This window comes from Corvus cornix, chromosome 1, assembly GCF_000738735.6.
Source record: "Corvus cornix cornix isolate S_Up_H32 chromosome 1, ASM73873v5, whole genome shotgun sequence".
In the NCBI taxonomy this organism is placed as follows: Eukaryota; Metazoa; Chordata; class Aves; order Passeriformes; family Corvidae; genus Corvus; species Corvus cornix.
The window spans coordinates 28,281,235-28,307,050 of NC_046332.1; the positions used below are offsets into that span (position 1 = coordinate 28,281,235).

Below are 25,816 nucleotides of genomic sequence, written 5' to 3' on the forward strand. Positions count from 1 at the left end.
GGGGGGGCCCCGCACGCCGCCGCTGCCGTGGCCGCGGTGTGAGTGTGCGTGTGCCGGGGGGGCCCCGCAGCCCGGTGCGGGCGGTGCGGAGCGGCCCCCACACGAGGCTCGCGCTCCCTTTGTGCCGTTGCCTGGCAACCGGGCGGGGGATGGGAAGTGGGATCGGGGGGATGGATGCGCGCGCGGCCGCACGCCGATGAGCGCCCGTCGGGCGGCCGCCGCCCCCGCCCCCCGGGAGGCCCCGCCGCAGCCCCGGCAGGCCGCCACCCCCCCGCATCCCTCGGGCGCCCCGGGCCCGTCCTGCCAAAAACGCCCCTCCGGGGTCTCTCTCCCCACTTTGCCCGGCCTTTGTGCCGGCGCGGGGGCCCAGCGGTGCGGGGCGCGGCCGCGGCCGGTGCGGGAGCCGGGCTGGTTGCTCGCCCCGCGTCCGCATCTCCTCCTCCCCCGTCCCACGCTGCCCACGGGTGGGTTGGGGGGGTGCGGTGTGTGGGGGGTGTTTCGCGGGGAGGGGCGGCGGCGAGCGCGGAGCAGAGGGGCGGGGGAGGGGGCTCGTTCTGGGCCCTTCGGAAATGGGAGGTGGCTAAGGCGGGCAGCGGTGGGAGCGATGGGAGGGCGGCGGGGCGCAGGCGGAGGCGCCTGAGCGCGGCGGGAGAGGGGGCGACAGAGCCGCGGGGCGGGGGGGCCCCGCTCCCCGCCGCACCCCCCTCCCGGAGCCGCTGTCCCTGCCACCGACCGGTTATTCCGGAGCCGCGAGAGGAAACGAGGGAGCGCGGAAAAGGAGGAGGAGGGAAAGGGGAAAAAAAAAAAAAAAAAAAGAAGGGGGGGCAGCGTTTAAATCCCTGCCCCCCGCTCCTCACCGCCTCCATTCCTCCCTTCATTCGACCTCCCCTCAGGAGCCGCCGGTGAGTCCCTCGCCCGCTCCCAGCCGTTCCCGCCCCGCTTGTCATTGTCGCCCACTCGCTGCATTCTTTCGCGGGTGGATTTTAGCCCTCCGGTCCGTCTGTCGGGATGGGGAGCGAGGCGGCGCGGGGGGGGAAACACCAAAGTTGGGGGGGGCGGGAGGGGCGAGAGTGCGATTAACCCCCGCGGCGCTGGAGAAGGGTCCCCATCGGTCCCTGCCCCGGCGTGGATGCAGCGAGGGGCCGGGAAAGAGCCGGGACAGCGCCGCGGGGCACGGGGGCTCGGCGGGGCGGGGGTCCCGGCCGCGGCTGGGGGCGCTCCGACATCTCCGGGGGGCGCTGCCCGCCCGGGGCTCGCCTGCGCTGGACGGCGGCGCGGCGCTTTCCCTCCGGAACGGGGGGCGGGGGTCGCGCGGGGGCTCCGCGCCCGCCCGCGGGGTCCCGGGGCGGGGACACCCCCGCCGCGCGCCCGGCGTGACGTCAGCGCCCGCGGAGCCCCCCTTCCCTGCGGCGGGAAGTTCGGCGGGGGCAGGGGCGCGCGGGGCCGGGGGGGCCGCGGGCGGGCGGGAGTTGCGAGTTTGCGGCCCGGCGCCGTGCGGGGAGGAAGGCGGCACAATGCTGGAGGGGAACCGGCTCCCGCCCTGCCTGCCCGCCCGCCTGCCTGCCTGCCTTCGGGGGGAGGGCCTCGTATTGTCCCCGCTTCCCCAGGTGCGGCCGGGGAGCGGGCAGGAGGACCTGGGAATAACGTTTCCATCGGGGCACCGAGAAGAGTATCGGCTCCCCCGCCGTGGCTGCAGCGGGCACGGGTGGGATTCTCCCCCTCCCGCTGCCGCCTCCTCTGACACGCCAGGGTGCCGCTTGGGGACCGGCGCGCTGGCGAGACCCCGTACGGCTGGGTGGCATCAGGGTGGCGGCTGCGCTCCCGTTGAACCGGCCGAGATCCCTCGGTGTGTCCGGCTGGTTGTCCATTTGCTGTTCAGGATTTTTGAAGAAGTGGCATCTGGCTTCCCCACACTGCCCTTCTGGCTATGCCATGGAGCCGGTGGCGGTTCTGCCCTGCCGGCTGGTGCTGGCCTGTGGCCGGCTCGGCTGCTGTTGCCCAGCGAATTGCCGGCTGTATTTTGCCGAGTGGCCGCTGTGCTGTTGAAGTGGCAGCCATTTGGTCACCGTGGCATTACTTTGCACGCTGCCTTTGCTTGCCGTGGAGTTCTGCCTTGATAGCTATTGTACGTTCCCGAAGTTGCTTTCCAGATAGGCAGTGTCTTTCCCTGCCTTTGCCTCAGTGCCGTGCCTGTCTTGAGTTCCGCAGCCGGTTACTCATTTGCCGGGATGGCTACTGTAAGAATTTGTGTGGCTTTTGTCTGCAGGGTCTGTTTTTTGCAGGGCTGTGTCTTGAGGAGCAGCATGTCCTTACCGAGCTTGGCGCCCAAATCTGTTGTCATTATCTCTGGTTGTACTGGGTGGATTGCATGGGAGCCACTATGCTTTCCAGCCTTAAAAAAAGTGAGGAGAAAGTAGTGGGCCATTATCCTAAGGTGTGTACCAAGAGAGCAGAGGAGGGGTTGGAAACGCCATTCGTTTTGTGTCCAGTTGAGTGCTGGAGCATGGTTACCACCCTTCAGGTGTGTGCTGCCTAAAGCTGCAGAGTGCAGCCTTGACTTCCCACTAGAGAATCCCACAGTTGTCTGAGTTGAAAGCTGGACTCCCTTTTCTTCTAAGCCCGAGGGTGTTGTGCATCACTGCTGTGCTGCACACACATTCCTGAGGGGCTGGAGCTCCACGGTCATTACCCATGGATGGGGCACTTGTAAATGTGAATGATCAAATTGTTCATTTGGAATGGTTTTCGTTCTTTTTTGCCCTGTTTCTCGGCCAAGTTGTTAATGTTATTTTGTGTTACTTTGTGTCTGTTATTGGTGATGGCACAACCAATCATTTGTGTATTTCCCCAACTTCTTAGGAATGACCTGATCTTTCAAACCAGACTTTTCCGGTTACGATTCATGATGGAGCTTTTCAAGCATGGCCAAGGAGTGAACTTGTAGTACCATGGTTCTTGTTGGAAATTATAAAAACCCTCCAAACATTTGAAAATTAAATGTGCAGTGAATCCTAATGAACAAGATTAACAGGTTTAACCTGCTGCAGTGACCTGCCTTTACCTCTCTTCATAAGCATTTACCTCCTCCCCTGGGTTTTGTACCCCTTGGATACCTCTGAATGGTTCTTGCATTCTCATCTTTAGGTTTACCTGAACAAGGAATTACGATGCCATTTCTTTTGGGTGTGCTTGTATTCCAAAATGATAATGGTCATGCAAGGAACTATGATTCTATAGCATGGTGAGATTGCTGTACTTAAAGCAACCTGATCTGTATTGTTCTTCAAGAGGAGGAGGAGCATCTAGTCCAGCTGGACTAGATGATCATTGTAGGTCCCTTCCAACTGAAATATTCCATCCCTGTTTTATTTGTGGGTGAAATGCATCAGGCAGGTTTTTCTCTTCCCAGAGTTCAGCCCCTGTCACTCCTTGTACACCTTCCCAGTTTGTCCTGGAGCTCTCTCATGTTCATCAATGTTTTTCTTGGGGATGGAGGTGGAGTTGAGAGGAGCAGTCTGTGTGGAATACAGAGCTGTATAGTGAAGGTTTATTTATTTACCAGATCTGGGGTGTAATATGTTTGCAAATGCAGTCTCTGGAATTGGTCTGTGCACATGTTCAGCTGTGCCCCTCCTTAAATACCTACCTGAATGTTTATCCATCTTCTATTATTCCTCCTTGTGTAATGCCTTATTGTCTGAGAACCTGGTTTTCTCTTCTGTCAGACTTTATCTTACTGACTTCATTTCTTTCTCCCATTCTCTTTTGGACAAATAAACTATTTTCTTGCCTTCATGGGATTTTCTGGTCTCATTCTTCCTCCATGAGGAGATGCTTTTGAAGTATTAAATGTATTTCTTGCTTTTATCACTTCATCTCTTCCATCTGTACTTCTTGAAGACTGTGTCTAGTGAAGTACAAAATAGCAATGCTTTACAAACTTCTTAAAGGCTGAAGGAGAAGGCAGCACAAGTTCTGACTGTTCAACAGTGGAGGCATCTCTGAAAAAGTCATGCTCTTAACCAAGTGAGCACACCTAGGATAGGTATTCTCTGCAGAATTAAACCCTGTGATCCCTGCTGGAGTCTGGTCACAGCGGATGGTTTAACGTGAACATGAGATGCTCCTTCTCCATACCTTCCCCAACCTGCTTGAGGCTGCAGCAGTGCCCAAGGCATGTACTGCCAGGCTGGCCAGGTACATGTCCCACTGCTCTTTGTCACATGTAGATGAGCACTGGAGAATCTTTCTATCCTTCCAGTGATGTGTTGGGCAGTTGTGGGCCCACAGCCCATGTCCTCAGTAAGATGTGTTTGGAGAACAATGGAAGAGAAGGGGATGTTTCCAGTTCAAGTGGCTTGAGCTTCACCTCTCTGCCTTAGTCTGGTTGGTTGTTTGGGCTTCGAATGTGTGGGGATAAGGATTTGGCCATGTTTTAACAGAAGTCAGGAAGCGATCCCTTCAGAAGCATTGCCTTGTTTCCAGCTCTGATAATCCTCCTGCAGAAGTTTCTGACCGTCTGTTTTCTGTGTGTGTTGTGGCAGCAAACACTGATTTGTTGTTGTCTCCTCCTGTAAAAATATCAATGTTTGATTGATTGTTGTGGCAGTATTTTCACCTACAAACCAAAGGCTAACTGCAATATCTTCTCCAAGCAATTTCAGCCAATGATGGTCTGTCTGGGCTTTGCTGAAGAAGGGGGAGCTGGTTGTTCTCAATCTTACTTCATGTCTCTTGCCCTGGTGACATTCTTCATCACAGATAGTTTAGCTGGAAAATTTTAGTCTTGTACTTCCCTGCTGTACAATGCACTTGGTGATAGCCTGTTTCTTCCACAAGGTCTCTCTGCACTATAGATCACTTAAGTGAAGGTTGCATTTGAGCAACTTTCATCTGTTTGGACGGCGAATTGGATTTACTGTGTGCGTATATATATATTTATATGTGTGTGTATATCACAATATATATGATAGTTGGTATAATATAATATGTCCTATATAAAATATAATGTTATATAGTTATTAAATTTTATATTGATAGATAGAGTGCATTGGATATAAAGTGTATCTATAGCACAGTATTTTGGATATACTGCTAGTTTTTTTCTTCCAGGCAGTGCAACAGATGAAGTGATTTACCTCAGAATTATTCAGAGTTTGCCAGACACATAAAGAGGGCCCACCCTCCATGAAGAATGGTTTATCCAGTCATGGTTATCCATTAGGCTTTCCTCATACATTGCTAGACCATTGCTTTCAAAGTCCCTTTTCACCCAGAGCTAGACTGCCTCACCTTTTGGCCAACTTCTACGACTACTAATGAGTTTAATATTGAAAAACCTGTTGTGATCAACTGGCTGGTCTGTGCAGAAAATAGTAAAGAGTATTTATTTTACAATAAAATAAAAGGAAACAAAAGATTTTCAGTGATACCCTAGATTCCTCTGCAAGTTTTTTGAGTGATTGATTTATCCTGCTTTTCAAATTTTGTACTATTCCTGTGTTGGATTTGTCTAGCTTTAGCTGGATCCATTGGATGTGGGGATCTTTGTTGTGTAGGTTAAAGAGCTGTCAGAAATATTCTCCCTTTGTATTGCTCATAGGCCATCTTCAAGTCTCCTTTCAACATTTTCTCAGGTAAGCTATATATATTCAGCTTAAGGCTATAAGGGAGAGGAGTTTATCAGATTTCTCAATTTGTCAGCATCCTTTCTGGAGTACACAGGTAAAAATGGCATGTACTATTCCCATAATTGCCCCACCAATCGTATGTATAGTCAGGTAAAAATCACCTCTCTTTTCCTGCTCCTGAAGAATACTTTTTTCTCTGTGCACTGGTGGATTTCACTCATTCAGGAAAAGCCTTCTTAGAAGTCTTCTGCTGAGAACTCATGTTCCAGCCACTAATTACAAGGTCTTTTCTGATCTTCTGTGTATCCTTGGATTTTCATCCTTGAAAGCATTCCACATTCTTCTGTTCTTGATGTAAAAATCTTGCATAGTTAAGACGCTTGTCTGTCTGCGCAACCCTGTTGCAGCAGTAACACCAACTGGTCTGTGGCAGAGTTTGCAGGCCATCATTTACCATCCCACCTGCCTCACCTGCACACTTTATTCAGGTTTCTGAAGACTTTGTTCAGTCGGTGTCTTCACCAGCTACCAGTGATATTCCACATTTGGCTGCCATTGCCTCTCACTGGTGGGGCCTTCCTTTGTGACAATGGATCCATGTGTGACATCTTTTTACTGAGACAGGTCATGCTTATGCCATACCTGTGCCCCAGGCTTTATCCCACAGGTTGGCACATGCTCCTTTACAGAGATTACCCAAGGCATTAAAAATATCTCAGGCAGTGGTTTCATTTGCTCTGGTGCCTTTTCTCCTGACGGTGCAGTCTGAGCCTGGTTTGGGCTCAGTCTTGGGGCTCTTGAGTGAGTGCCTACTTGAGAAGCAGAGGGCCGTGTCTGTGGTTGGTAAGGCAGATTATATGTATCTATAGATGGTAGCACTTCAGCATAGATTGCCTGCTTTGAATTCTCTTGGGATCGGGGAGAATTTTGAATACCTGTGACTTCTAATCCTTCATTGTGTCATGACCAGGAAGACCTTGATTTAGCCATACACGTCTGTTTTCTGATTTCATAAAATCACAAGGACTAAAATCACCATGAACTTGGTGAAGTATGTAAGACAAAAGCTCTCCATCCTCCCAAGGGTGGTTCAGCACTGGTACAGGCTTCCAGGGAGGCTGCAGATGCTCAGTCCTCTGAGGTGCTTGTGATAACCTCATCTAGCTTTGCACTTTGCTGTGAACAGGGCATTTGAGTGGAGACCTCCAGCAATCTCTTCCAAGGCAAATCTTCCTGGACACACCTTTGGGTTTTCATTCCTTCAGCCCCAGGGGTGAGGGTAGATCGTCCCACATGGCCAGTCCTGTAGACCAAGGAAAAGCTGTGTGATCCCAAGCCCAGGAGTGGCTTAAAGTTTGCCAGTGTCTCAGGTCTGCTGTATGATTGTTCCTGTGCCCATCTCCCTGGCCCCAGTTCACTCCTTTCGTTCTGGGTGTATCTGTCCATCTTCATCCCGTTCAGATGCTTGCCCTTGGCACACATGGCTCTCGTGTTGTCTTTGCTGTCAGTCATGAATCCCTAGAAACAGAGGGTCAGTGGCTGCAAAGTCATAGAATCATTTAGTTTGGGAAAGATCTCCAAGATCATTGAGTCCAACCATTAATATAATATTGTCATTTTTCTAATCTAATCTAATCTAATCTAATCTAATCCTGTCCCATTTTCCTCTGATACTCCTACAGCATCCAGCTGTTCTCAGTGGAGGACCTGCCATAGCCAGATGTGGTTTCTAGCTATCCAGAATGTGCCAGTGATTCTCTCTTGAATGAAACTCTCCAGTCTCCCATCAAACACACAAAACCTTCTAGCAGCCATGGTGTCCTTTGAATGGAAATTCTGCAGCCGCCTGTTGCAAGAACTATTCTTTCTTTTTAGTTGGTTTTGAACATGTTTCTGTGTAGAGTTGTTTGATGGTCATCAGTTTTTGTACTGGAAAAGGCAGGGAAAAATTATTTCCTACCCAACCTCTATTTTCCATATGTGGTTTTACAGTCCCCAACCACATCCTCACTTCAATAATGTTTTCTCTGGACAGAGATGTCGAACCCACTCAGTTGTGCCTCTTCATTGCCCTTTCTAGTTCCTATGGAAGAAGCGGAATTGCACACACATTTCAAGATATGGGAAAGCCATATGGGGGGCATAATGACATTCTGATCAGGAAATTCTAGCATGCAGTGTACTTTCTGGATGGCTGCTGTATGCCAAGGCTCCATTTTCATGGATGTGCCTCTTTTATCCAAAGGGTATCACTCTTGAGTTGCACTGGTCAGCTCAGAGTCTGTATGTCCCTTCCAGTTAGCATCCTCCTTTGAGTCTCTGGGCAACCATCCTGTGATGTCTCTGAGTAATTTACTTTGCATTCTTAGCAAAGGGAAATCTGTGTATCCAAAGAGGGGTGTGAGGTATTACAGTAGACCCTTGGCCCCCAACAGCTCCACAGGTAAGGTGTGCTCAGGTGTTGCAAATATAGAAGATGCTGCACCTCATAAAACAGTGAGTATGGGGAGTGTGATGTGTCCTTCCTCTGGATCATGCACCCATAGGCCTCCATCCCATCACAGAGGGTAGAGCCCAGTGTGTTTTGTTTTGTGATCCACCACTGGGCTCTGCCAGCCTGTATCTGTGAGAGATCTGGAAGCCCTCCTCTGGGGAGATAGAATGATTCTTCTGGGATTTTTAAGTAAATCTGTTACATACTTAACAGTCATTTTACTGTGCCCTCATGAATTGTTTTATGATTAACATAACCTTCTTTAGTACACCTAACCTTCATTTAGTGAATCAAACTTTATTTCAGTTGCTTTTGCAAAAATTAATATCTTCTTCTATGCTGTAAATTAAGCTATTGTTAAATGCATGAATGTTTGTATTATTTATTACCTTGCTTTAGCTCTTAACTGTTTTTCTTTCACTCTGCTCATCAGATTTTTTTTTTCTCAGATACATTTTTATTTGAATGGAGGTTCCAGAATTAGAGCTTTCATACTCAAAATAACATTCTTGCTCCTCATGGTTGTGCAAAATTAAGAAAACAAAACATTAATATAGGCTTAATAAAATGTAAACTGGCTTTATCTCCTAAGACTGCCAGCGCTCTGCACATTTATTTTTAGTATTCTTAATTGGCACCCTTTCCTGAAGCGTGAGCATTTTAATTTTTATTTATTATTTTACTGCAGAGAAGGAGCACCTAGGTAGCCTGACAAGTGAATTTGTCAACACATACAAGAAAAGGACTGAAGCTGTTGCCTCAGGATGAGTGTCTTTTTTGCATGGGAGGTGTTATTTTAGAATCATTTTAGGATATTTTATACAATGATAGGCTGGTGTGGGTTGAAAGGGGCCTTAAACATCATCCAGTTCCAACCCCCCTGCCATGGGCAGGGACACGTTCCACTAGACCAGGTTGCTCCTGGTCCCATGCAACCTGGCCTTGAACACTCCCAGGTTTGTGGCATCCACAGCTTCTCTGGGCAACCTGCTCCTGTGTCTCATTACCTTCATAGTAAAGAATTTCTTCTTTACATCCAGTTTAGACCTGCCCTCATTCAGTTTAAAACCATTGCCCCTTGTCCTGTCACTGCAGGCCCTGGTAAAAACTGTCTCTCCACCTTTATTATAAGCCACCTTTACATACTTAGAATCACAGAATCATTAAGGTTGGAAAAGGCTTCCAAGATCATCGAGTCCAATCGTTGACCAAACATCACCTTGTCAACTAAACCATAGCACTGAGTGCCATGTCCAGTCATTTCTTGAACACTTCCCGGGATGGTGATTCCACTGTTTCCCCGGGCAGCCCATTCCAAGGCTAACCACCCTTTCAGTGAAGAAATTCTTCCTGATGTCCATCCTGAACCTCCCCTGGCACAGCTTCAGGCCGTTTCCTCTCATGCCGTTACTTGTTGCCTGGGAGAAGAGGCTTTCAGGGAATTGTAGAGAGTGATAAAGTTCCCCCTGAACCTCCTTTTCTCCAGGTTAAACAACCCCAACTCCCTCAGCTTCTCTTCATAGGACCTGTGCTCCAGACCCTTCACCAGCTCTGTTGCCCTTCTCTGGACTCGCTCCAGCACCTCAATGTCCTTCTTGAATTGAGGGCCCCGGAACTGGACACAACACTCAAGGTGTGGCCTCAGCAGTGCCAAGTACAGGGGACAATCACTGCCCTGGCCCTGCTGGCCACACTATTGCAGATCCAACATCCAGAGCCTTTCCCACATCCACTAGGTAGGTCAGCTGGTCATAAAAGATCAGGTTGGTCCAGGAGGACCTGCCTTTTATGAACCCATCCTGGCTGGGACTAATCTCCTGGTTGTCCTGTGCATGCCATGTGATCACACTCAGGATAATCCGTTTTATAACCTTTTTGGGCACTGAGGTCCAGCTGACAGGCCTGTGGTTCCCCGGATCTTCCTTTGGACCTTTCTTGTGGATGGCCATCACACTGTCTAACCTCCAGTCACCTGGGACCTTTCTGGTTAACCAGGGCTGATTATAAATCATACAGAGTGGCTTGGTGAGCTTTTCCACCAGCTCCCTCAGTACCCTGAGCTTAAAAGCTACCAGGTCTTTCCGGAGCCTTCTCTTCTCCAGGCTGAACAACCACAGCTCTCTCAGCCCGTCTTTGTAGGAGAGGTGCTTCATCCCTTTGATCATCTTCATGGCCTCTTCTGGATTCCCTCCAACAGGTCCATATCCTTCCTGTGCTGGGACCCCAGAGCTGGATGCAGAACTCCAGGTGGGGTCTTGCCAGAGTGGAGCAAAGGGGCAGAATCCCCTCTCTCGTCCTGCTGCCAACGCTGCTTTTGATGCAGCCCAGGACATGTGTGGCTTCCTGGGCTGCAAGTGCACATTGTTAGCTCTACGTGCAGTTTTTTGTCTGCCTGTATCCCCAAGATTTTTGCCACGGGGCTGCTCTCAGCCTCTTCATTCCCCAGCCTGGTGATTGCCTTGACCCATGTGCAGGACCTGTACTTCACCTTGTTGAATTTCACACATCTCACACGGTTCCACTCCTCAATCCTGGCCGGGTCCCTCTAGATGGCATCCCTTCCCTCCAGCCTGTCAACCACTTGACTTGGTGTCATCTGCAAACTTGCAGAGGGTGCACTCAATCCCAGCATCTGTGTCATTGATGAAGATATTAAATAGTATTGGTCCCAGATCCTCGGGGGACACCACTGGTTCAAGGTTTCCACTTTGACATCGAACTGTTGACTGTAACTTATTGGGATGGGGCCATCCATCCAGTTATCAAATATCATGGAGACTAGTTTGGCCACTGTGTCAGCCAACTCCCTCAAGACCCTGGGATGCATCTCATTGGGTTCCATGGACTTGTGCATGTTCAGTTTCCTCAGGTGGCCTCAAACCTGACCTCTTACGATGGGCCCGTGAATCTTACATACATAGATAGATCTAAATAGAGTCCATTCATCTTGTATATTAGAAGTGTGTGTAATTTGCCTTCTGGCACAGAGTGAAGTTTCTGAAAGCATATATTTACATTTATTGTTAAAATTTAACACATCTCATAGTGACCCATTCTGTGCAATATTTTGAAGATAGAAGAATTCAGTGAAATTCCAGTACACTGCCAATATGAAATCAATGTCTTTATAGAAAATAACAAAAACTGACAACTGTCACTGCTTTCGTACTGGATTTATATTTTGACCTCTGAGCAGTAGTCACAGTTTTCACTTGTGTTGCAGGTGTTTTTGTCTGAGTTTGCCACATAACACTGCTGCCAAACCTCCCTGGCCAGGCAGGTCTCAGCCCTTCCCAGCCATGTCCTATGGCTGCTGGTGGTTGGATGTGCCTGTTTCAAGCCCTGTGGAGGGGTCTACAGAGGACTGGGAGGTGTGTGCTCTGATTCTGGGGTCTCTGTGTGCAGTGACCTGAATGGGAGTGACCTGCAGGAGTCTTATTCCTTGATTAATTCACTTTCCAGCCTGAGTTCACAGCCCCTACATCCATCCAGTGTTGTAGTTATTTTGTAGGAGACAGAAAAATGCCTTTGTTTGAAAACTACCTTTTGTTTGTATACCTTCACGTATTTATTCTTAACAAGATTTACTGAATAAAGAAGATTTGCCAGTCATTGCAATATTCGCACCCAAGATAATATTAGCCACAAATGTTTGCCATCTTGGTATTCAACAATTTTGGCATCCTAATCCCTTTGCTCACAGAGTTATTTTCCCTTTTATAGTAATGCCACACTCCAGGTATGTATCAAAAGACTGTAACATGCAACGTGAACCCTGACCTGATTGTTCATTGCTGTCCAACACTGAACACAGTGCTCTTCCCCTTCCTTCCCTCCCTTTCTCCACCATGCCCTATAGTAAAATGCCAGGGTTCAAGCACAAAATCAGGTAATTAGTCATTGGGAAATGCTGTACTTCAGGTTGTCTGATTGCAGTATTTGGGACAAAACTTAATGTTTTCAAGATCCTACACAGTTGTTAAAACCGATTATATTTCTGAAATGTATATTTCATTTTACAAAATGAGGGAGATTGAGACAGGAATTAAAAATGTTTGGGACCATCATTCACTGGACAGTGAATGTGTGTGTGTGTGTGATTTATATATATATATATATATATATATATACACTGCTCTGGTCAGCACTCCCTTCTGAGTGATCTTTACCCATCAAGAGGGATCCATCACTTACCATTCCAGCTTATTTCCAGGACACTTTTCAGCATCTGCAATGTATTAGAAAGCAGCTGTGTTCATTTTGCCACCCCGGTTCCCTCCCTCCAGTGCTAATCCATCCCTTTGTAGAAGTGGGAAGAGAAAAAACAGGATGGGAACACAGAGCTATTGAATTGCAGAGAACCAGACTTAGTTTAACTCTCACATCGGACTTCTGAGTCCCTGTCTTTGCATACCAAATGCCTTGGATTTCTAGCAGGATTTTGGATGTGATTCCTACATTTCAGAAAATGACTTAAAGAGTAGTTACTGTGTACTTTAAATAGTTCCCAGCTGAAGAAAACAAGAGGTTTGCACTTCAGAACATCTGTACATAGGCTAAAGCAGGCATTCCACTGACTCCTTACTCCAAACTTACATGGACTAGCATCTAGAGGAAGATGGCTTTGTGTATAGTAAACAAAACAAACGGGATAATGTCAGCTCTTTTTCTTAAATGATACAGATTCTGGGAGCCTTCAGCTCTCCCTCCTCCTGGCCCTGGCCCCAGGGAGGGCTAGCTGGATCTTTACTGGCATTTGACCTTCTCAAGCAGACTGGAGCCCTGGACTTGGGCTGCCCATCCCAGGGCTTGCTGTGCCTTTGAGCACCAGCTGAAGTGTCAAAACTCTCTGTGGATTTGGCAGCATCTCCCAGTCTTCCCAGTCTCAGTGGACATGGGCTCCCTGCTGCTGGACACGTGCTGGGTGCACCCATGCATGCAGCCCCAGTGAGCGCAGCGCTTTGGGCATGTGACCCATTTGTCATTTACAGTTCTGGTCAAGCCGCCAAGCACCATCCCAGAAACTTGGTCCCCATTTCCTCTGCTTGTGTCGCCATCTAGGAAAGTTTATTTCCTCAAACCCACAGCCTAATGTTTAAATGCCATCCCGAGCCAAGGACAAACATTCAGCCTGCTTTCTAAGAGAGGTAAAACCTGAGTGCTTCTCATTTGAGATGGACTTGTTTCTAGTTTAGTTACCTGGGAGAATTGCTCCACATGACAGCCTGGGAAGGAGAGAACCTATCAATGTCATTCAGTAGAAGACGAGCTGGACCTCAGAAGCTTCTGGCTGCCGGTGCAGGACAGTCCAGGCTTTGGCAAGGAGAATTGCTTGGAGCTGGGGAGGAGGAGGAGCAGGATCCATTTTGAATGCCATGTGGGGAATGCCTGTTGAGTGTGTGTTGCTCGCAGGAGACTTCACCGGGGCTTACAGGAGAATATGGAGGGGTTTGGGCAATAAGCCAAGCCAAGCTGGGTTGTATGAAACACAAACAGAAAATAGCAATTCGCAATGCCTCATAACTCAGTTGAACCTGTAAAAGGCTTCTCAGGGCCAGGGAAAGGTTAACTCTTCCACAGCAGCCCTGTCACGTCTCACCTCCTAACCAAAACCACAGAGCCCTAAGAACCCTTCAGAGACATTTGCAGGGATCTTCAGTGATAGGAAGGGCTAGGTGTAACTTGCTAATTGTCAAGGCTCACATTCCAAGCTTTTATTTCACAGATGTTAAAATTAGAGGGCGGGTTTGTGATCCTCTCATCTGGCCATAACAGTTGCTATACTGAGCATAATAATGTGTGCGTCAATTCTCTTACATATTTTAGTAAAGTCTTCACTGTCTAAGTGACAGAAACTTCTGCCTCAGTCAGTGGTTGATTATGTCTCTTGAAATACCGCTATTTCTTTCTGGCTTTGTTTGTTACTGCATATTCAGTAGCTGGAATAAGTACCGAGTGGGTATCCCTTTCAAAAAGGGAAGTTTCAGTCTGTGGTTGGCTGCATGTTATTTCCCTGAGTGACTTCTCTGGGAAGAAGATGGTAATTGTCATTACAGGGTTTCTGGAAAGCTGAAGCTGCGTTATCACTCTGGCTTCTTTGGTGTGGGAGGCGTGGGTGGTATCCCTGTGGAATGCAGGGAGCAGTGACATTGGTAGCGTGCTGTTGCTGCTGCTGCTGTGCCTTCAGAGCTGAGCTCATACTTGCAGGCTGCCACCATGGTGTGAGTCAAAGCTGAGTTAAATTTGGATCACCTTACTTATTACAATTTTTGTTTCACATAAGAAATGTTGATTCTGAATGCTTATCTAGAATAGCATCAGTGTAACTGGCTGAATTAGCAGCCAAAGGCCAAAGTGTCACAGAAATATGAGGCTGTAAAACAAGTCAGCAGGTGGGGATTGGGAGTGGGCTCTGCCTCCATTAGGTCAGTTATAAACCATCGTCAGCTATTTTTCTATTAAAGAAGAGGTCTCAGTTAATGAATTGATGTGTGTGGGAATTAATGCTGGATGAGTTCCCCTGGGGCTTTTGTGATGAGGGTCAAATAAAATATTAATGGAATTAAAACAAACAATCCCCTGCTCTTCCTAAGTACCTTCTGGATGGGTTTCTCTGAGCATTGGTCAGGGAAGATGTGGAGCCCCAGGAGAGACGGGCTGGTGTCATTATTCCCATTTCATGGTCAGGGAGATGAAGGCAGTGGAAAGCAGTGACCCTGGGGCCACACAGTCCAGCAGTAGGGCTGCACAGGAGGTCTGAGAGTTCTCCTGTTGGGTGCTTTTGCTCTGATCCCTGTTTTCAGCTCTGTTCTCAGAGAAATGGAAGTCATCCAGATTGCTCCTGCACTGCTTGGCTGGAAGCTGATCTTTCCAGGTCTGGGATGGTCTTCAGGAGTCCTGAATGCGTAGGCTTCTTATTCACAAAATTTTTCTGTGCTTCCAGATGAGAGAATAAAACCCAGTAGATGGGGCTTGTTTCTCCTGGTTGTCTGTTCCACAGGACACATTCCCTTGTCTTTGAGATTGTCCATTCCAGAGTCCGTGTATAGCAACTCAAATGACAGGCTTGGGAAGGATAGTCTTTTTGGTTACGTGTGTGCAGTGCAGAGCAGTGCAAAAGATGTTTAACTTGCTGGATTCAAGCAAGCTAACTTCAGGAGCAGCATCCCTGAAGTTCCCAGGCTAACACAGTCATCGTACTTTCATACTCCAGAGTAGGAACTGTGTGATACAACAGGGTGTTAAATATCTACAGTAAAATGCTTTTGGACATGGCACAAAGCTGTAAATTGTTCCAGAGGGATCTCAGAAATCTTCCCGCTGCTGCAAAGTGTAAGGATGTACTCTGCATCCCTGGACATGACTCGGTCTGGTACACTGAGAAACATCCAGTGTGCTGAGGAGAAGGAGACCCTGGCAGCCTCTCCAGGCTAAACAGGGCTGATGATGTTTGTGTCGTGCAAAAGCAAAGCTAAATGTGTTTTCTCGCACCTATTTGTGTTCCTTGGGCATGGAACAGCCCGAGCAAGACTTGTCACATTTCCTGCATAACACGGTGGTGCATGAGTGCACGTTCATGTGCTCTGGAGAGGGCAGGGCTGTTCAGTGCCCTTCAGCAAAGGCCACTGGGGCTCATGACATGGGGCTAGCGAGTGACAGCATATGGCCAGGTAGGGGTAGCGTAACCTTGTACACTGACAACAAGTGCGAAGAGGAACTAACAAAGTCAGAAAAATTGTCATTGGGAACATTTTAAAGCACTTCCCTGTTATTTTTTCCCAAGGAAATGAAAATACTAAAATTATTCCAGAAGACAGTTAACATCCTGATAACCATTCCTCCTTGTGCCCTCCAAAGCAGCATTACTGGGCCCCAAATCATAGAATTGGATAATCATAGAATGGTTTGGATTGGAAGGAACCTTAAAAGATCATCTACTTCCAACACCCCTGCCATGGACAGGGACATCTTCTGCAAGGCCAGCTTATTCGAAACCCCATCCAGCCTGGCCTTGAACACTGCCAGAGTTGGGGTATCCACAGCTTCTCTGGGCAACCTGTTCCAGAGCCTCATCACTCTCACAGTAAAGCGTTTCTTCCTAATATCTAATCTACATCTGCCCCCTTTCAAGTCTGAAGCCATTAAAAATGAATACCTCTCATCACGCACATATCACTCCTAGAAGTTGGAAATCAGATATGGCAGTGGGCAAATCTTTTCCCACACTGATGGGAGAGTTTATTGCATTCTTGGTAGACATCCTTGAGCCTCTAAATAAGGAAACAATAATAATTTTGTCATATTTCCATAGCAAACCACGAAAGGATGTTCTGTAGTCCACTCAGTCTTTCTCCCCCCTCATCTGCTTGTCTGCCTTTCAGGATTCAGTGGGATCTTATTGTGTGGCTGGTGTAAGCCCCCCTTCCAGAAGAACTGCCCATCTCCGTTTCCTCAGAAACAGCCAGAGGGGGTTGCGGAGTCATAAAAATTTATGTTTTCATCAAACCGGGCCAAGGAGAATGGGGGTCCCACACCCAAAAGAATGAAGACACGACAGAACAAGGACTCAGTACGTGAGGTGGGAGAGGGGGGTGGGACACGAGAGCCAAACTGGAGCTGTGGGTTGGGACTGAGGCTTCCTGCAAAGCTAGTGGGAATGAGTTTGGCACAGTGGAGTGCAAGGGGTTCGGAGGCTTTGGGAGGGTGGGGACCGGGCAGGAGTGGTGGGAGAGGCAAAGCAGGACTGACACAGTGATCCCTCTCTCAGATGTCAATGCGGAGTGGACGGAAGAAAGAGACTCCGGGGCCCCGAGAGGAGCTCAGGTCACGGGGTCGAGCTTCCCCTGGCGGCGTCAGCACCTCCAGCAGTGATGGCAAGGCTGAGAAATCCCGACAAGCGACAAAGGTAGTATCAGCTGGAACATAAGTGTGGGGTGGCCAAGGACTGCCCAGACTGGGTGGGATCTGTTTGAGGATCCAGGGACACAGACCAGAAGAGATCCACCATGGAACCCGTGCTGGGTTAGCTCCCTGAAATGGGCAGAATCCCTGTGCTCTCGTCCTCACCATCTTGCACTTTCCTAAGAACTGGTGTCCAGTCTCACCAGACCCTTTTAGTGCTAATTTTTGCCATATCCTGGCTCCATGTTGCTCTGCTAGTGTCAACACAGGTGCCATGGTGGCTGTGTCTCACCTGCTGCAGTCTGTGAAGGCCTGTCTGGTTGGGAGATCTCCCCGTGACCCTCTGCCTCCCTGTTCTCCTTGTGTCCTTGCAGAAAGGCCGTTTGGAGGAATCCTGCACCCCCAAGAGCAGCAAGCAGGGCCGAACAGAAGAGATCTCAGAGAGTGAAGGGGAGGACACCAATGCTCCCAAAAAAACCAAAACTGAGGTGAGTTCTCCCTGCTATGGCATGTTCCAAGTCCAGAGCAAAGGAGTCTCCAGTTCCCTACCTGTGCTACTCATGTCCGCCCAGCTCGAGGTTCCTGCTGCTTAGGAGCCCTGACACCTTGGGTTTTACACTGTAGCTCTTCCAACCTAAACATCATCTTCCTGGCTACAAAAATGCTGCCAGGATTGATGACTGAGCAGATGGAGGCTCTCTGTCTCTTTTGCCTTGTGTTCAGGGGGCTGCTGTGCTCTTGGAGCTGGGGACGTGCCCTGCCTTTCCCAGCCTAGAGGCAAGAGCCTGGCTCCGTGCACAGCCGAAGGCTGGGTCAGAATCAGTCTCTTCTGATCCCCCAGTGCAGTGTGAAATGGAGGTGCTTAAGTCATGGTGGGTTCCAGGTGGCAGTCATGCAAAACCTGCTCATGCACACACAGAGTCGTGGCAGGGCTTTTGCAAAACACTGACAGCACCAGGCTGGATTGGTGGTTGGAAGAAGACTCATCTCTTGTGCCTGTCTGTTCAGGGAACTGGCCTTAAAGGCCTGCAAACCTGGGAATACTTGCTCATGTTAAGAGGTCATTGTAATTAAACCACCTTGGTTGCACGTTTGTAATTTCTCCACATGGACAGTCTGTTCAGCTCAACAGTGATATTTTTTCAGCTTAGCCTCCCTTGCTAGAGTGGCACTTGTTAATTACCCTTACCCATGATGACTGCTTGATCACCAATGCGTATTGCCTGAGGCAACAGGTGGTGGGGAGGAGCAGGGATTGGGAAGCACAGGGGGAACTCCTGGAAGTAAGGAGTGGAACAGTGAGAGGAGTCTGGAGGGGAGCTGGTCTCCTTGACCAGGGAGAGCTCTGCAGGGGCAAGAAGAGTGATTCTGGGTCTGGGGCCTGTGCTGGGACCACTGTGGTGTGTGCTGCTCCATGCCACCGGTGATACCATGTTCTGGCCAACAGCCCATCACTGGTGTTGTATCTGTTCCCTCTCAACCTTGTGTGTAGCAGTTCCCTGCCCCCTCACTGCCTCTTTACACAAGGTACCCATTGTTACCTCCTTCCTGAACATGGAATGCTCATGAGAGACCTGAGAGCACTGGAAAGGAGGCAGGAGGACTGGTGTCATTTATACCTTGCCAGACAATGTCTTCTTTCCTCTGTGAGGTTTTCTAATGCTGGGGTTGGCAGAGAAAGGTCAGAAAACAAGTTCTCTGGGAACTTGAAGTGTGTCACGTGTGGTCTGGGAGGCCTCATAATGCCCCTTTCCTCCTCCTTCCTACTTCAGGAGTTGCCCTGTCCTCCATCCCCGTCTGATGTTGACAGCCTTGATGGCCACAGCTTCAATGATGAGATGAGCAGCGACCCACGGGACATTGACCAGGATAACAGGAGCACCTCGCCCAGTGTCTACAGCCCTGGGAGCGTGGAGAATGACTCCGACTCCTCTTCTGTGCTGTCCCAGGGGCCGTCTCACTCCTACCACCACCCCCCGCTCTTCCCCCAGAGCCCGCCAGTAGCTGCCCCTCCCGACAGCCTGGCCCGCCCACCAGAACCCAGCTTTGGGCTCCCGGGCGAGGTGCACCCCCAAGGACCCCCCGCAGGAAGTTACCATTCCCAGCTGGAGGGCCAGGCCTCCCGCATTTTCCAGGCTCAAGCCCCACAGACACCTTCCTCCTCCTCTTCCTCTTCCTCCTCTGCTGTTGCTGCCCCTTCTGCTCCCCCTTCCTCCTCCTCGTCCTCTTCCTCCGCTTCGTCCTCCTCTTCCTCCCACACTCCCCTTTATCCTACGGCCAATGTGGTCCAGGTTGGGGCCAAAATTGCCAGTGGAGTGGGAGGGCTCCCAGCACCAGGGGCTCGTGAGCAGACCCTCAGCGCTAAGCACAATCCACCACCCACCACGCCAATCTCACTGGCGTCGGTAGGAGGAGGGCTTCCCCCCCAAAAGACGCCCCCAGCCAACCCTCCAGCTGCCCCCCCGGCCTCGGCCCCTTCCTTCCCCCACGTCTCCTCCAACCTGCCTCCCCCACCGGCCCTGCGCCCCCTCAACAACGCAGTGGCCGCCTCCAGTTCCCCAGGGATGGTGGGGCAGGCCCTGAGCGGCCACTTGCCCTCGCCCCACAGCATGGGGCAGGACAAGGCACCAGCCCTGGCCCCCTCCCGCTACCCCTACGCCCCACCACCGCTGCCGCCCTCCAGCTCCTCTGCCCAGTACCCCCAGCCCTCCCCGGGCCAGCCCCTGCCCAGCTACAGTGCTTCCTATGGGCACTCCTTTCCCCCGCCCAGCGGCCTCTCTGTCTCCAGCCAGCCCCCCAAGTACACCCAGCCCTCCCTGCCCTCTCAGCCCGTCTGGAGCCAGGGGCCACCCCCTTACAGCCGGCCCCTGGGCAATGCCGGCTCCCACCCCGCTGCCCCTTTCCCTGGCCAGTCCCCCATCACCAGCAGCCACCCCAGCAACACCACCACGGCCATGGGAGCAGTGGGGGTGTCTCCCCAGCAGCCGCAGCTCCTCCCCAGCCCCCCGGGGGCTACCCCCACGGCCTGGAGTCCAACAGCCATCACCCTTCCCATCCCACCTACGGGCTGCGCCTCTACCCTCCGCACAGCCAGGCTGCCTACAGCCAGGCTCCCTCCGCCACTGCGGCCGTCGCCCCCTCTTCCTCCTCCTCCTCGTCCTCCTCCTCTTCCTCTTCCTCATCCTCCTCTGCTGCCTCTTCCCAGGGAAGCTACCCCAGCATGTGCACGCACCCACCGGGGCAGAGTCCTGCCACCTACACCTTCCCCCGCCGCCACCCCCCTCCCCTGCCCATGGAGCCGGCCCTCCAGTCACCTCCGCTGCCACCACCCTCTCCACCGTCATTGCCACCATGGCCTCCCCCTCTGCAGCCCCCTACAAGACAGTCTCACCCCCGGTACCCCCGTCAGCTGTGGCCCCATATGGGAAGCGGGCGGCCTCCCCTGTCCCCACCTTCCAGCCCCCGGCCCCTTACAAGCCGGGCTCGCCCCCCACTTCCTCAGCTGCCCCTTTCCGTGCAGCCACCCCTCCTGGCTACCGGGTGGCCTCTTCCCCTGTGGCAGGGGGCTACAAAGCCCCCTCACCCGCCCCCTCTGGCCCACCTCCCTTGCCAGGGAGCATGGCTGCCCCTGCCCCCCCACCGCCCCCACTCCCCCTCAGCGCTGCTCAGATCAAGCAGGAGCCGTCGGAGGAGTACGAGCCCCCAGAGAGCCCTGTGCCACCTGCTCGCAGCCCCTCACCTCCCCCTAAGGTGGTGGATGTGCCGAGCCATGCCAGCCAGTCAGCCAGGTGAGGGGAGACTGGTTTGTCCACAGGATGGGGAGGGACATATGGGGCAGGGAAGAGGAAATCACCCCAAGTCTGAGGTGCAGCTATACCCTTTTGCCTTTTTCATGATGCTCTTCACATTCCTCATCCCCAGATTCAACAAACACTTGGACCGTGGCTTCAACTCCTGCTCCCGCACAGACCTGTATTTTGTGCCCCTTGATGGCTCCAAGCTGGCCAAGAAAAGGGCAGACTTGGTGGAGAAAGTGCGTCGAGAGGCTGAGCAGAAGGCCCGTGAAGAGAAGGAGCGTGAACGGGAACGGGAGCGGGAGAAGGAGCGGGAGCGGGGAGAAGGAACGGGAGCTGGAGAGGAGTGTGGTAGGTCTGGGGGTCCCACTGCCGCAGCGCAGCCAGGGCGGATGCTCAAGGGCCCCCCTCGGCCGCTCCCCGCTGGGACCCTGAAGCCGGTCTCTCTGCTCTTTTGCAGAAGATGGCCCAGGAGGGCCGTCCGGTCGAGTGCTCGTCCCTCGGGCCGGTTCCCCACCGCCCCTCCTTCGAGCAGGGCAGTGCTGTAGCGACTGTTCCCCCATACCTGGGCCCCGACACCCCGGCTCTGCGCACCCTTAGCGAATACGCCCGGCCCCACGTCATGTCCCCCAGCAACCGCAACCACCCTTTCTACGTGCCCCTGGGCGCCGTCGACCCGGGCCTGCTGGGGTACAATGTGCCAGCCATCTACAGCAGCGATCCGGCCACGCGGGAGCGGGAGCTGCGGGAGCGGGAGGCCCGCGAGCGAGACCTGAGGGACCGGGACCTGCGTGAACGTCTCAAGCCTGGCTTTGAAGTCAAACCAGCCGAGTTGGAGCAGCTCCATGCCGTGCCAGCTGCTGCCATGGATCCGTTCCCACGCCATGGCGGGCTGAGTCTGCAGACGGCCCCCGGCCTTCATCCTGCTTTTCCCTTCCACCCAGGGCTGGGCCACTTGGAGCGGGAGAGGCTGGCGCTGGCAGCTGGCCCGACCCTTCGTCCCGACATGTCCTACGCCGAGCGCTTGGCGGCTGAACGCCAGCACGCCGAGCGGGTGGCTGCTCTCAGCAATGACCCTCTGGCCCGGCTGCAGATGCTCAATGTGACGCCTCATCATCATCAGCATTCCCACATCCACTCCCACCTCCATCTCCACCAGCAGGATGCCATACACGCAGGTAAGGGCCGCATGGTGGTGGTGCCCTGCACAAAGCCCTGCTTTCTGTCCTACTGTGCCTTCCTTGTGCTCCCTCCCTCTGGCCCTGGGGAACCCTAAAAGCTTCCAAGACTAAACTTTGAAGCCATAGATCTTCAGCCAGAAGAGCCCAACATTGTGGGTGTTCTTCCTTGCCCTTGCTCCCATCCCACCAAAGGCACTGACACTGTTGATCAGTGGCGAGCAGAACTGTTTGCACTGTGTCCTTTTGTTCTGGATCTTTGGGGCTGCAGTACAAGTGCTGAAGTCCCACTGACTGCCTGGGTGGTGCTGCTGTGAACTGCATTTCTTAGGCTGGGGTCTGCAGAGGGAATGGGAGCCCTGCTAGAACAGTTTTGGCAGTATCCTTAGGACTAATGAAACGCTGGTTCTCAGGTTTGCTCCACTGGCTCTTGCTGCACATAGTGGGATGGGATGGGATGGGATGGGATGGGATGGGATGGGATGGGATGGGATGGGATGGGATGGGATGGGAAAGGAGGTGGGCTAGTTGTAAGGAACTGGAGCCTGCTGTTTTCAGAATTGAATGGTGGTCCCTTCCATTTCCACAGCCTACAGGAAAGCAAAGCAAAAGGTTTAGGGATGAAAATCTCAGGGAAGCAAAGCCCAAGCTACAGTGCAACAGGAAAAAAGTGTTACACCTGCTCAGGTGCTGTGAGCAGTCAGTGGGGTCTGGTATCAGTCACAGATGCTGGCTCTGAGCAGCTGCAACTGCTCAGAGATGACACCAGGCAAATGAATGTCCATTTTCCCTATGATCTGTGGCTGGGCACCTTACTCTGGCTGTGAGTCCAAACCACTAAAAAGAGAATCTGTCCTGGATGAGACCTGGAAAAGAAAGCACCCAATACAAGTATGCATGTGAATACTTGTCTGGCTGTCAGGGTGACAGATAGGTATGATATGGGGTGCAGACCGGATTGCAGAGCAGGTGCTTGCAGAACCCTACTGGACTTCTAAGGAGCTGTACTTTTAAGGGGCAATATTTCTTCCTGACGAGTGTAGGGACAGAGCTCTGCCAGACTGGTTCACGTGAAGTTCGATGCTGGCAGAAAGAGTAACACTCAGAAGGAGATGACACTGTGGTGTTTAGCAGTGAAATCATTCCATCCCTAACACACTCTGACCCTCTCTCTCTGTATCTGTTTTGTGAGGCCTTGTGCCTGTCTCTGTGTTACCTGCTACAAAGCATGGGACAATTACCTTGTGATATCTTTTCTTCCCAGCCTCAGCCTCCGTTCACCCTCTAATCGACCCCCTCGCCTCGGGATCACACCTCACCCGGATACCATACCCAGCTGGAACCATCCCCAACCCTCTCCTGCCTCACCCTCTACATGAGAATGAAGTACTGCGCCACCAGCTCTTTGGTAAGGCCATTCACAGGGACTGCTGTTCTCCTCCAAAAAGCATCAGCAGATTTCCAAGGGGCAGGGGCATCGTGAGGGGTCACAGGACCAAACTGAGGTCTGTTGAACAGAGCTCTGTCATGGTGTAGGACAGGCCCACGCTGTCAGGATGAGCAGGTCCTGCACGTGGGCTGGGGTGGGAATGGGAGTGCAGCAGGGTGTTGACTGAACTGTGGGGCCTTGGATAGAGCATTAACTTGTCTCTTCTCTGTGTCACCTTTGGCTGCAGCTGCACCGTACAGGGACCTGCCGGGCTCCCTCTCAGCGCCCATGTCGGCGGCACACCAGCTGCAGGCCATGCACGCGCAGTCGGCTGAGCTGCAGCGCCTGGCTCTGGAGCAGCAGCAGTGGCTCCACGCCCACCACCCTCTGCACGGCGTGCCGCTCCCCACGCAGGAGGACTACTACAGGTGCGTGGAGCTGCTCTCTCCTCACAGGAACACCTCCAGGCCCAGCCCTGGTGTGGGGCTGGCACAGGCAGTGGGAACAGGGAAACATTGCCCCTGGAGCAGAGTGACTCTGCCCAAGCGCACAGTGAGAGTAGGGACGCTTTGCCAAGGGGCACAGCTGTGGGCTGGCCACCAGGAAGTGGCAAGTGGCCATTCAGTGGCTAGTGCCTTGTGAGGTCTCAGCTCCTCCCCTCTGAGTGGGGGAGATAAATGCAGTTATGACTAACCAATACCCCTGCCAAAATCCAAAACATTTATAAGGGTTTGATGGTTTTGCCAAGACAAGATATTCACAAGTGCGGGGGTAGGCACACTGGGAAAGAGAGAGGTACAGTGCTGCACCTTTTCAGTAGTACCTCCTACTTCAAGGATTTGCAAAACTTCACAAGCCAGCAGTGTTGTCTGGGTCTAGATGAACAAAGGCCAGGGGATAAAATTGCCTTTTTTCCCTTTCACTATCACCTTGTTCCTCTTTTTTATCTTAGCCACCTGAAGAAGGAAAGTGACAAACCCCTTTAAATGGACTTCTACTGTCAATGTGACATCATCATGTCTTTCTCTCAAGAGGAGCAATCAGTCAACCAAATCCTGGGGGAGGGGAAGCTGCAAAGTGACACATCCTGATCCCACCATGCAGTAGAGTACAAGAGAAGGTGACAAAAAGTATGGGATGGCATCCTGGGAACAGAAAGTGGAGGAGAGAAAATGGGGAGGGACTGAAACACCACTAATGGACCTGAAGTGATCAATACGTGATTTCAGCTGAGCTCTGAAGAGAAGAGAATCAGCATTGCACAGAGCTCAGAAAGACAAAGACTGATGTGAATTCAGGGTGGCAGCAGCTCCATCCTTTGTTTTGGGGGAACAGTTGCATTAAATAAAAAGTGCAGAGCATTGCAAGACTTCATGTACAGGATGCTCTTGCCTTTTCTGCTTCTGAAAGGAGGAGGTGCAGCCAACTGCAAACCCAAAAGAGTCTTTTTTCAAGATGCCTCCTCAACACCCCACCCCCCTTTAAGTGTAAGATACTGCTTAGCGATACAGAAAAGCAACGTGGAACTTTTTCAGATTAGCCAGAGCAGCTTCCCATTCTCCAACATCCCTTCAGATACAAACAAAGCATTCCAGGCCCCTTCCTGAGCGGCCTCTCCTGCCTTCGGAGGGTCCAGTCCCAGCCATCAGGGTGCAAAGCACCGCAGGACTGTTTGCAGGACCGTGGCTGTGCTTTCCCTGGCTGACAGGAACGGGCACGGGCACAGCCACGAGGTGCAAAGCACCAGGAGACTGTTTTGGAGACTGCCATCACCACCGTGACCCCTCTGAGCCCTGTGGGGAGAGCCGGCGTGGCCGAGCGGTAACACTGCGTCCTGGGACTGTCTGTAAGATGGTGGCTGCCCCTTTCCCCTCACCCATCCTAATTGATGTACTTTTAACTCATGCACATCCTATTAGACGTGGCAGTTTTATGTAGCAACTTGTGACTCCCTTGCCCCCGCGTGCGTGTTCTGATTTCACAGTTGTATCTCTCGATTGGTCCCCCATATATATATATATTTACTTAACCATTAAAGGAAAAACCAACCAACAACCCAGCTATGGAAAAGAAAAGAAAAGAACCACCTAAACGACGTTCCCCACGCACTCCCGAGCCCCGACACACATTCTAATAATTTATATATATAAATATATATATGAAGCTCTTAAAAAGGGAAAAAAAAAAAAAAAAGACAAAAAAACCCTTCCAGAAACGGAACTCCGTTGTGTTCATTTCTTTTCACTGGGGCGAGGAGGGGAAGGGTAGGAACACCCTTTCCCGGTGAGGACTGGGCGGGGCTGGGAGTGGGCACCGCCTCGGGAAAGGCGCGGAGGGGCCGCTGGGCAGCCCCGCCTGCCGCGGGGAGGGAAGGGGCGGGGCGTGCGCGC

At 51.7% G+C, this 25,816-nt stretch overlaps 1 protein-coding gene across 1 annotated transcript; it reads left to right on the plus strand.

Annotated features, from left to right (window-relative positions):
• Positions 1-626: 626 nt before the first annotated feature.
• ATN1 (atrophin 1) lies at positions 627-25,600 on the plus strand. The gene is given in 13 exon segments (XM_039560578.1): positions 627-902; positions 16,506-16,693; positions 16,892-17,029; positions 17,400-17,513; positions 18,798-19,935; positions 19,938-20,285; positions 20,288-20,813; positions 20,947-21,139; positions 21,141-21,170; positions 21,280-21,997; positions 23,262-23,405; positions 23,674-23,854; positions 24,379-25,600. Coding segments are annotated over 12 exon segments (3,642 nt in total). The 5' UTR covers positions 627-902; positions 16,506-16,615; the 3' UTR covers positions 24,413-25,600.
• Positions 25,601-25,816: the final 216 nt, after the last annotated feature.